Source organism: Pygocentrus nattereri, chromosome 20, assembly GCF_015220715.1.
Source record: "Pygocentrus nattereri isolate fPygNat1 chromosome 20, fPygNat1.pri, whole genome shotgun sequence".
NCBI classification, from domain to species: Eukaryota; Metazoa; Chordata; class Actinopteri; order Characiformes; family Serrasalmidae; genus Pygocentrus; species Pygocentrus nattereri.
Window position 1 is genome coordinate 28,989,716 of NC_051230.1, and position 12,261 is coordinate 29,001,976.

At 39.3% G+C, this 12,261-nt stretch overlaps 2 protein-coding genes across 2 annotated transcripts; both read left to right on the forward strand.

Moving 5' to 3' along the window:
* Positions 1 to 4,490: 4,490 nt before the first annotated feature.
* Positions 4,491 to 5,984, forward strand: LOC119261892 (C2 domain-containing protein At1g53590-like). Its single transcript, XM_037531940.1, has 2 exons — positions 4,491 to 4,586; positions 5,492 to 5,984. The coding sequence occupies exon 2, from the start codon at positions 5,500 to 5,502 to the stop codon at positions 5,890 to 5,892; it is 393 nt and encodes a 130-aa protein (XP_037387837.1). The 5' UTR covers positions 4,491 to 4,586; positions 5,492 to 5,499; the 3' UTR covers positions 5,893 to 5,984.
* A 3,959-nt stretch (positions 5,985 to 9,943) lies between these two features.
* LOC108434471 (perforin-1-like) lies at positions 9,944 to 10,795 on the forward strand. Its single transcript, XM_037531967.1, has 2 exons — positions 9,944 to 10,028; positions 10,271 to 10,795. Exon 2 carries the CDS (start codon positions 10,279 to 10,281, stop codon positions 10,666 to 10,668), a length of 390 nt encoding a protein of 129 aa, XP_037387864.1. The 5' UTR covers positions 9,944 to 10,028; positions 10,271 to 10,278; the 3' UTR covers positions 10,669 to 10,795.
* Positions 10,796 to 12,261: the final 1,466 nt, after the last annotated feature.

Genomic DNA, 12,261 nt, shown 5'->3' on the forward strand with positions numbered 1-12,261 from the left:
ACTACACATTTGGAAGTGGGTCTAAACCTAATGCTAAGTGCTCTTTGAAGAAAGGCAGTCTGTATTTCAACTATACAGCCAAATGAACATCTCTGTAATAAACAGTGTGAATCAGAAATGTTTTCCATTGATAAGATTCATATGTGCACAAGAAAATCAGTGAACACAGATTCATTTAATGTGACGTCCAACAGTCATTAGAATTTCTCAGAATCTGCCTGTTTGTTCTTTACAGTGTAAAGTCTTTTCAAACCCAGAAGGATCATTTCTCATGTTTCTCAGCAATTTATTAAGTGATTCCATGCAAACTGGCTTCAGACTCAATCAGTGCTCTTACAAAAATTTACATAAGAATTGCCATCTTTTCAAAGCCATCATTATATTGAGTAACGTGGTTGCCAGACACAGGAGAACATCCCCCTTTACAATACTATGCCAAAAAAAATAAATAAATATATTTTAAAACCAAAATATACTTTGGTACAAAATTCATGAAATATAGTCTAAATGTATCAAACTACAAAAGCAGCTATAATGTTTTAAAAAATAAAAAGGACTCATCTGTCCATTCACATCATGAATTTCCATGAAAAAATAAGTAGTGACTTCTATTTAATTAATGCAACTGTTAAAAATTTCAAAACTGTGCTCCAAAGTTTGGTCCCAGGAGGTTCTAAACTGGATCCTAAAGTTTAACTGCTTACAGAATGACTGATCTGAGCTGAAATATTAAATATATAAATACAACCCAAAGAATAATATTCACATTTATTGGAAGGCCCTGAATATTTCAGCGCCTAATATATTTCATCTTCGAAACTGAATATTTCCTGGTCTTCTCTAAGCAGCTGAAGCTAACTAATGTCTACAGCTTGTGAAGACTACAAAAAGACATCAGAGTGATGCAAGCTCACAATTTCTACTGTCCAGAATGTCATAAATCAAATGCAATTCAAGAAAACTAAGGAAAAAAAAAACAAGAAAAATGTCAAATAAAAACCACTGTACAGTGACCAGACATGAAAAAGCAAAACCCCCATTTGACAGCAATGGTCAAATTCAGGTAGGTTTAGCTGACACAGGCACACTTGAACATGATCAGTCATCGGTAGGAAAGTCATCAGTAGGAAAACCTCACCAGCAACAACCTCATCACAGAAGTCAAAGAAGTCAACATTCAACGTACGTAATCAGTTTTGTGATAAGCTGGAGGCATTTTGTAAAAGTACTGTGGGTTGATGAAGTAAAAACTGAACTCTTTGGACGCAATCACCAAAGGTACACTATATTTCCACAAGTATTCACTCCCCCATCCAAATCATTGAATTCAGGTGTTCCAATCACTTCCATGGCCACAGGTGTATAAAACCAAGCACCTAGGCCTACAGACTGCTTTACAAACATTAGTGAAAGAATGGGTCGCTCTCAGGAGCTCTGAATTCCAGCGTGGTACCATGGTCGGACAACAACAAGCCCAGTCGTCAAATATCCTCAGTACTAAATATTCCACAGTCAACTGTCAGTGGTATTATAACACAGTGGAAGCGACTGGGAATGACAGAACTCAGCTACGAAGTGGTCTGCCACGTAAAATGACAGAGCGAGGTCAGCGGATGCTGAGGTGCATAGTGCACAGAGGTCGGCAACTTTCTGCAAAATCAATCGCTACAGATCTCCAAACTTCATGTGGCCATCAGATTAACTCAAGAACAGTGTAGAGACCTTCCAATGAATGGGTTTCCATAGCTGAGAAGCTGCATCCAAGCTTAAGATCCCTGTCAACTGTTAGCTGGAGGGGTGTCAGCTATGAGGTAGTTATAATTTTTCAGATTGAGATAATGATTCATTTAGCTTGTGATCTCAAGATAACAATCTAGAAAATTCTAGCTGCAGCTTATGGCATCTCCAGACTTATTATGCTGCTTATTGATACGCATTTCATGTGATAACTTTCTCTGATGGAGCCATGGACATCTGGCTCCTATCACCACCATTGTGAACAATTCTAACTCAGAAAGTTTCTCTAGAGCAGAACATTTCAGACCAAAGCACTCCGAATGACCCAGAAGTATCCACATACTTTTGACCACATAGTGTATGATTCAACAGATTCTTCTTCTAAGTCTTGTAGTGTATTCAGGGGGCTAAAGCTCTCCTTGTGTGCAAAATCTCAAGCTATAAGCCTCCAGCATCCATATCACAATGGTAGAATAGTGCTCTTGATATGCATTATATGCATTCACACACATTGCTCAGGGATGTGGCAGTACATAAGGACAGTTCTGCACTCAAAAGTGTTTGTGGACAGGACCACCTGCTGACACAGAGAGTAGTTGGGTGCCACAGACAGTCCTTTGAAGAAATGGTTGGAATCAATTGTCTGCTTCTTTCCTCTTGGCCACTCCCTGTTGGCTGGATCCTGTGTTCCGGTTGGTTTTGGATCACCACAGCAAGTCACTCCAGGCCTTGGACCAGCCCCCACTGAGATGTCTCAGACACGTCAACCTCAAGCGCTCTGATGTCATCATGGAGACGATGGCTCGACTTGTGAACACCTGCCATCGCCTGTCCACTCTAGATCTCAGCGGGTGTTGGTCCATGACCCTCAGCAACATCACTAAATTACAGGGTAAAGCCAGCAGGAGGCGCAATAAACTACAAATCACTTCAACATGGAATAGTGGAGTCACTGTGTTTTTAAATGTGGCACTATATTACATTCCATGTACACAGCCACAATAATTTCTGATGCAGTTTATTAATCTTAAGTGTATCTTTTCCAACATACCAACAACTATTTGTTTTATGGAAGTTTGCACTGTTATATCAACTTAAGCACTGCTGTATCAGATGGATACGGTTTTATATGTATGTTTACATGTACTGGTCTTTAGTCAAACATGCAGGGAAATGTATGCAGTTTTGTCATGTATTCACATTTCATGATTTGTTGATTTATCTGGGGAATTTTTGCCATTGTTTGATGAGCTTGATGTCTTTCTCAGAACAAGTGGTGTGTGGGGGAAAAAACGAAATGAGGCAACAGTGTATAAAGGAAAAATTCCCGTCAATAAGCATAATCATGCTTGTACAAGGTTTAACCAACAGGGTAATCTGGTTGGCTTACCAAACCTTGAATGCTGTACTTTTGTTTTTTCTTGTTATTGTTGTTCACAAATGCTTTAATATTTTTTCCGTAGTTTTGAAACCTTTCCAAATATTCACTTATAGTTTTCATACATCAACCTTTTTTTTTTGTTCATCCATCAATTTTCATCCAGTACACATCAATTAACACTGAGTTTTACTCAGATGGTTTACAAGCTAGAACTACCAAAGTTGGTAGATGCCAGAAGGCCGTCCTGACCTAAGTTTATGTCCCTTTGTTTTTCTTCACTCCTCTTTAGTTCCTTCTTTTTCCATCACTCAACTAAAATCCATTGATTTCCATACTAACTGAATTTTCAAGCTATTGTCAAACTCAATATACCTGATGGCCAAGTCACAAAGCATCCATCTAACCCTGTTATAAACCCTCCATCGTCCTATGGAGACCCGTGGAGATCTTCAGAAAGATCTTCCTCAATCTACAGAAAGACTGAAGAGACAACCTAAAGCTGATCCACTGATCTCCAGAAGGACTCTGAATAGATTATACAATGTTCTCTTGAAAGCGTCTTGTCTTGCCTTTGAGAATCTGAATGCTAAACCTAACTTTTGAGTCTTTATCCTCTGTCTGCGATTAGGCCACTATATAGGGAGGAGGAAATGAGATCGCACATCTAGTTAGCACCTGCTTTCAGTTTGAGAGTTTTTTTGAATGGTCACGTCATGTTTTAATCAAATAAAGTTTGGTTTGGTTTACTGAGAATAGTTTTTTATTTGGTTGTTGTTTACTCCATTCATGGTGGAGAGGTAGGTGCATGTAGGCATTTTAAGACACAATAGTCCCTGAATTAAACTTAATTGTCTGGTCTATTATCAATATATTAACATTATGTTAAGATCACATATAAAAACTCAGGAGACGTGTGTAGGTTCACTGCCCATTTTGGATAGTAAATAAAGTACGTTTGGATTGCAGACAACATAACTGGCTTGGTTCCCATCACCACCACCACTGTAAAACAATCGGCTGGCAAGTTTCTCTCTAATAGCCCATTTTACGTCAAACCATTCTGAACAATGTTTACATGTCAACAATTACATTTTTGAGAAATCGGTGGCCAACATTAGCTGGCATGCTCATTAAAACTTGTTTGCAAACTTTACCTTCTAGTTTTGTTGTTTTCTGTGGACAGGTGTAAAATTATATATGATGACCAGTCACATTTACTAAGAAGGCACAAACTGACACAATGATGACATTTTCAAAGTTCCAGCATGTGTCAGAAAGTGACAGTCATGCATTTTTCCGTAAATCTAAGTGGCCGTGCCAATAACTTTAGTAAAACTTTAACTTTGGCTAAACACACATGGTTGTACTGGCACGTTTATAACTGGCTTGATGTCGATAACTGCAAACCACACTGGACTTAATTTGTCTTGGCTAAGCAGAGATCAGATTCAGACGCCACAGAAGTGAGGTGAGATACCAGACTTCTTTCTCTACGCTAAGAGTGAAATGCCACCTCCATCTGTTTGTCTGTCTGTCTGTCTGTAGCTTGTTTAGACTTGTTTTCCATTTCTACCATCTAGCATCTAGTTGAAAGGTGCTAATGCAGAATGTTGACCTGTCTGCAGTGGTGTCCATCACTCCCCTGCTATTCGCGGTTCGACCAAGACAGCTGACTCTTCAGCTAATTGGTCGATCTGATCAGCTGGTTCTGTTTAAGACATGAGTCGATTATGATTCTTTGTTTAGTCCATCACGAAATTGACTTTCTTCACAATGTGATTTGATTACTTTGGTCTGAATGATAAATGAATGGGATGCCAGTGGGATCCAAAATACTGCGAAAGCTGGACAGCAGAAGCATTATGTGGTAAAGATGTCCTGACTGAAGGCAAATGCAGGCAAATGTGTTTGCACCCCTTCATCTAATGCGATCATGTGATATATGGTCAGCTTCTTATCTACTGCAGTCTTGTAGCTCTGCTGTATTTAAAACACTAAAAATGTAGCATAGTTTGTCAGCGATAGCTAGTATGCTGCAAAAAAATAAAGAAAAAAAATGGTATAGAGCAGCATGTCTGGTCACTGGGGGGGGGGGGGGCGTGTTTTGAATGCTATGGTGGTCAACCAGCATGACAATTCTCATGGACAATTTTAAGATGTCATGCAACATGAAAACAATGGAGGGTTTGTTTAGCGTTTTGGCTCTATTTGCCATGGATTCCAGTCGATATGAGCAGTCTGTCCCCCCAAAGTTGAAATGAAACCTATGCTACTGCTGTAACATGCTACACTACTTCACTACCGGAAGAAGAAATTAGATTAACCCTCCAACACGGCCTCTGCTAACAAACACTGGTGACTTTTTTCCCCCAGACAAAGCCATGACTCCTCGCCTGTTGTGCATGGCCGTCCTAGTCCTGGCGGCTCACCTGGCACTCACCAAAGCTGCCGTCCGTGTTTGGGGCATCCAAGCCTCTGGTCTGGAAGGCGACCCCACAGGACCCCCTGACCCATACATCAAGGTGTGGTGCGGCTCTTCTTTCGGCGGCATGACCGAGTTCTACAGGGACACTCGACGGCCTTCGTGGAATGCAGAGTTCCGCTTCTCCAATTGCAAAGCCAATGACATCCTGAAGCTGGAGGTGTGGGACAAAGATCTTAACTTGGACGACCACCTGGGCACCTGCACCACGCAGGTGCAGCGTGGCTTGAACCGTAATAAATCCTGTCGTGTGGGCAAAGGCAGTCTGACATACAGCTACCAAACATCATGAACATTATGTTAGCTTCACTGCTAAGTGCTTGCTCCAGCAGTTTTGTCTTTCACCCCAACTAAAGATCAATTAAAAATCTGATTTTCCACCAACTTGTGTTTGATTCTGTTGTCATTTTCTAGACTTTTTGAGAAAATAAATACTGTTACTGGAGAGTGCTGTTAATAAGACTGTAGATCAGGAGGACTGTTGAGAAACCACCTTTTCTCAGGAAAATTTCCTGAAAATTTCTGCATTTCAGGTCAAGAGGATAAAGACAAAACGTCCACAAAGAATTGCTTTGAGTCTTCTATATCGTTGCAAAACTGCTCCATTCTAAAGAAACTTACAGAATCAGATTTGTTCACAGTGGTTATGACAGTAACCAGAAATCCCAAAAACTTAATGTCTCTAAAAGCTCCCTCACAATTTATTCATTTATTACATAAATTGGTTAATAATTAACATTGTTTAGTTTTTGAGATTTTTGCTAAATCTTCTGCTGAACACATTTTTCTTTCTTTCTTGATGCTGAAAAGTGAATAACTTGCACTTAATAGCTGTTTTAAATAAAAATTGAATTTATAAAGTAAATTGTCTTTCTGCCTTTAGAACTCCATGAGTTTTCCTCTTCCTCAGTTCTTATCAAAAGCACATGACATAATGCATACCTATAGTATGTAAAACGTAAACAACATATAGTTTGTTTACTTTCTTCTCATTGGCTAAAATACACTGTTGATAAGCTCAAGGTTGGTGTAGAGATTGGACCTTCTTTAAATTGGGGCTCAGCTAAGCTGACGGTACTTGGAGTTTCTGAGACATACAGCTTGAGGTAAGACATTTGTTTATCTGAAACCCCAAAAGACTTGTCTTCTTCCACTTGTAGCTCATAGAAATGTTAGTTTTACTTGTTTATACTTTGCATTTTCCCATTCAAATGTATTGTAGACCTGTAGATCTCCTTACCTTCTCTAAATAGTGTAGATTCCTCTTGTTTTTCACAGACGAAACCATGGCCTTCTCTCCTCGTCTGGTATATCTCGCCGTCCTGGTCCTGGCATCTCACGTGATGTTAAGCAATGCTGCTGTCCGTGTCTCGAGGCTCCGTGCCACCAACCTGCCAGGCGACTCCTTGGGCTACTGCCCTGACCCATACATCAAGGCATGGTGTGCTGGTGTCAGTGGCGGAAAATCTGAGACGGTTAAGGACACATACAGCCCCACCTGGAAAAAAGAGTTCAACTTTTCCAGCTGCAAGCCTAAATCGACCCTGAGGTTGGAGGTGTGGGACAAAGACATTTCCAAAGATGACCTATTAGGCAGCTGTAACGTCATGCTGTCAAGTGGGTCTTTTTCTAATGCCCCATGAAAAAAGGCATTGTGTACTTTAACTGTACAGCCAAATAAACATCTCTGTAATAAACCATATACATGTCAGCAATGTAAGGCTAATGGTGCAGTTGTCTGGGCAGCCTTTTGTGTAATCAATCTGTGAACACTGCTCACTTTAATGTATACATCTCTATGTATATCATATCTGACTCTGACTCTCAGAATCTGCCTGTTTATTCTATCAAATGAGAGACCCAGATATTTAAAACCCAGATATGAATTGTCTCCTGTTCCAGCAATGTATAAAACGATTTTTTGCAAACTGCCATCAATTTCAGTTCTAATGCATAAACAATTACCAATTTTTTTCATGGCGAGGGTACTTGGGGGACAAAAGCCCACCAGAATAATATGCCACCTCCCCTTCCTTACCCAATAACATGGCCGAATATAATTTTGAATCTAATCTAATCTTCTAAGCCACTTTTCCTCCTGGGTCATGGGGGGTGCTGGAGCCCATCCCAGCTGTCATTGGGTAGAATGGAAACATACAGCTGATCGATTTTTTTTTTAAGAATTGTGATCTATCCAATTACACTAAATTGTACTAGAAAGGTTGTTCAACTAAACTATATGGACAAAAGTGTTGGGACACCTACAGGAGCTTTTATGACATCCCATTCTAAATCCATAGGCAGGTCCCCCAACTCCATATTAATGCCTAGAGCGCAGTTCTTTTTGGAGGTTGGAGCCCTGTAATAAGAGCATTACAGTGATCAACTCTGCTTGTACCAAATGCATGAACAGCATTCTCTGAGATAGAAAAGACTGACCTTTAGCAATATGTTTCATGCTTTATAGTTCAGGTAAATAAAGCAAAACAGCAGAGCTTCTCATGAAGCAGCATTCTCTGTGGGACTGGTGTAGGTATCAAAGGAAAGAATTCCTAGGCAACACCCCACACAGCATACCCAGACTACGCCACCCCAATTTACTGGGTAGGGGGTATCACACTGGAATAGTCAAATAAATGTGTTATACAGAGCTGTTGTGCAATATTTACAATTATTTTTGTTGTTTTAATAAAAAAAATGTTAAGAAGAGCTGTCCACAACAGTCTCAATATAGCCATTAAGAGCAATATTTTGTAGTAAGAGGCATGAAAACCAGCCACAATTATCAGTTTAAGTATTAAAACCCAGTGCTGAGAAAGGTACAAATCAATACACCCTCACAGGAAGTGGACAGACTGGGGTGAGAACTAATCAGTCCTTCAAAGAAGCATAAAAATGAATATGAAAAAAGACTTTATAGTTTATGGCTTGCACCAACCTCTCACTTCCACCAGATGGCAGGAATGAAGCTTTATTTTCCACCAACCCTACTACATTTGACTTTTAGTACCACAGATCAGTATCTGCAACTTCAACTTTTTTTCTATGTTACCTTTTTTTGTCATTTGATTATGCATGTATCCTGTTGCAATATAAATGTTTACCTTTGTATTGCAACTAAAAACTGATATCTTGTAAATTACAAACCACCACCTACTGCTACATGCACAGAACAAGCTTTCTTTTACCATGAATTTGCTGTATTTCTAAGATGTAACTGAGAACTGAGTTTTTTTTTTTACTTTGTGTTGATTTAACATGGAACATTTCACATCAACACCACCATGACTGCAACGAGTTTTTCCAGCAAGCTGGCTTTAGTTTAATGTTTTATATTTCTTATATTTTTTGTCTGCTTTTACACATTTATCAATTTTTATTATTACCTCGTTCCCACTCCTTGCTAATTCATCGCCATGACTTAAATATCTTATTCCTAAGCATCATGAAGTTGAGGCCATGACTTAACTATCCTGCTCCCACAACTTAGTTTACTCATTCTCACACATTATCAAGTTGTGGCCATGAATTAACTGAATTAACTATGGACTTACAGGATCCAAAAAACACACACCGTGTCATTAACCTGTATACATCTGTAAAATGTGCGCATTGGAGCTCTACAAAAGATTTAGACACCCTTATTAGTCTCACAATGGGGAAATTTCACTTCCGCATTTAATTCATCCATGCAGGGAAACACCACATACACACTAGTGAAGACACACACTAGGGCGCAGTGAGCACACTTGTCTGGAGTGCTGGGCAGCCCTATTCACAGCGCCTGGGGAGCTGTTGGGAGTTAGGTGTCTTGCTCAAGGGCACCTCAGTCATGTACTGTCAGCTCAGGGGATTGAACCTGCAATTTTCCGGTCACAAGACACAGTAGTTACGTCCTCTGGTTACAACTGGGACTGAGAACAAAAACTTATGGTTTCAATAATATTTCCAAAACATTTTTATTAGTTATTAGTTATGGGTTTAAAATAAATTTATAAAGTATTCATATAGCTGAGAAAAAATTATTTGGGAATAAACTTGAACTTAATTTTATATAAAAAAAAAGATATTAAGAAATATTGGGAAAAAAATAAAACATACATTTTATATTTCTTTTTTTTTTTCTAATGTTACACTCAGAAAATAATTAGACATTGTGAGCTAACATTTCCTTTTCATTCATTCAAAAAATGTTTAAAAATCTACATTTAAGTGTGTGTTTATTTCATTTAAAAAATTATCCAAATGGGAAGTCACCACCTGTCCGGAAACCTTTAGTCAAACTTTAACTACGGTCAAATACACACATTCACAAATTTATAGTTGACGCACCTGCTGATAATTTCAAGGCTGCTGCGCAGATCATACTGGCGTTAAATTCAGGCTCAGCTGAGCACTATCATAGCTTTCAGCCTGTGTAGAACTGAGGTGATACTTTCTTTCTTATCACTTGCACAGTTACTCTGGACTTGCCTGGGAGATCAGTGTAGTAACACATATCTGATACTGCTTATATGCTAAGTATCGAATCCTTTGTGTGATCAGATGCTTTGTAGCTGCAAAATTATTAAAACCAGCACCAGGAGAGCAGGACAACCCCTCATAACCTGATGTAACAGAGCTGACAATTTGGGTCCACTGTATTGACTCATATCTTTTTTTTTTTTTAGACAAAGCCATGACTTTACGTTTGATGTGCGTGGCCATCCTGGTCATAGCAGCTCACCTGGCGCTCACCAATGCTGCTGTCCGTGTGTGGGGCTTGCAAGGCTTTAACTTGAAAGGAGACCCCATTGGACACCCTGACCCCTACGTTAAAGTCTGGTGCGACTCCACTTTTGGCGGCATGACCGAGTTCCAACAGAACAACGCCAACCCAATATGGACTGCCGAATTCAACTTTCCCAACTGCGCAGCTAAAGACATCCTGAAACTGGAGGTGTGGGACAAGGACACCCACTATGATGACCTCCTGGAAACCTGCTATGCACATGTGCAGTCTGGCACTCATGCAAATGAGTGCACAGTGGGCAAAGGCAGTCTGCGTTACAGCTATGAGCTCATATGAATGGTCTAAGTCTCGTAGCCGCTAAGAGCTTTCAAAAGCTTGAATTAGAATGCCATATCCCATGTTTCTTTGCAAAGTCTTCACATCTCTTAATCATCAATTAACGACCAATATTAAAGTGATCTTCAGCAGACGTATGTACAATTCTTTGTTCATGCTTTCTACACTCACATTTTGAGGAGAAAATACTACTGTGGTCATTTTAAGGGTAAGAGGGAAATAGTTTTTGGTCTGTGGTCATGAGCTTAAATTGAAATTCCACTTTCTAACTTGCATTATTGAGTACTTTAGATGTAGTCCACTAGAGTGGCTTAATGTTAAATGCTCCATCCCAATTGCTCACAGTGGTGGTGATAGGAAGCAGATATCTGAAGAGTTTAATGCCTGTAAAAGCTCCCTCACAGAATGTTATTACATGAAATGGTTGTGAACATTGCCTGATATCTGAGAAGATGGAATTTGGCCTGAAATGTATTTTAAAGGGACATTCATGGTGGAGAGGTACATGCAGGGTGTTGTGGTGCAAAATAGTCCCTGAACAGAGCTTACTCTTGCAGAGTTCCCCTATATTTTATCATCATGAACATCTCAGAAGATACATGTAGGCTTACTAGTATTGGATAGTAAATAAAATGGTTATATTTGCACTGTAGATGTCACAACTCCTGGTTCCTATCACCCCGACTGTGAAGAAGTTTGACTGAATTGCAGTGATAATGGGCCGTTTAGTTTGTACTACATTTGAACAGTCATGTGTGTTGAGTGGGTTTTTTGTTATGGACCGAAATCATGGCTCGTGTACGAGATGCTCGAGACTGGCATCAAAGAACTTCTGTGACCAGATGACAGCAGGTGGCTACTGGAAAGATATGTGGCTATGTGTGATAGATATAAACCCAATAGCTTGTGAATTAGCTTATAAAACAGTAAATCTAACTGCGTAAATTAAAATGGGTTCGTGAACTGCAATGTTGTAACAATGAATTGGTTCAACTCCTTCGAACTTCTGTGAAGTCTTTGGACCTCTAGTGTCTGTGGTTCCTCGCTTTTCTTTAAGGACTGGTAACACCGAGCCATTACCTGGATCTCCCTGTCTACAGCAGTGGACGCTGAGATGGATGTAATTAAACACAATAATTCAGGTTGGACACCGTTTATTTACTTCTTAAACAGGCACATATTTAAAGATCTCTAAATGAGTTATTAAATGAGACTCTTATCGAGTTTTGCATGTTTGGTGCTCAATAGCTCTTCCACAGTTCTGACCACATCATCCTGCATAAAGCACAGGAGTTCAGCCAAAGATGATGAAAAATAAAATACAGATATAGTCGTAGCGGAAACCGGAAATAAGTTTACACATAATCTCCCAAGAAACTCGACCTCTCCTCCGTGCGTGAAAAAGGCCCATATTTCAGTGTCCACAGTGTCCTGTGTTGAATATACCTTATACTTTATATACATTTATATATATATATATATATATATATATATATATATATATATATATATATATATATATATATACCAAATACTTTACTGTATTCGCAAGAATTTAAACCTGTACATATTGCAAATTTTTCTGTTTTGTTT

What these genes read in the sequence shown, in the direction of transcription:
- LOC119261892 (XM_037531940.1), top strand. Translation starts at nt 5,500, where the DNA reads ATGACTCCTCGCCTGTTGTGCATGGCCGTCCTAGTCCTGGCGGCTCAC.
- LOC108434471 (XM_037531967.1), top strand. Translation starts at nt 10,279, where the DNA reads ATGACTTTACGTTTGATGTGCGTGGCCATCCTGGTCATAGCAGCTCAC.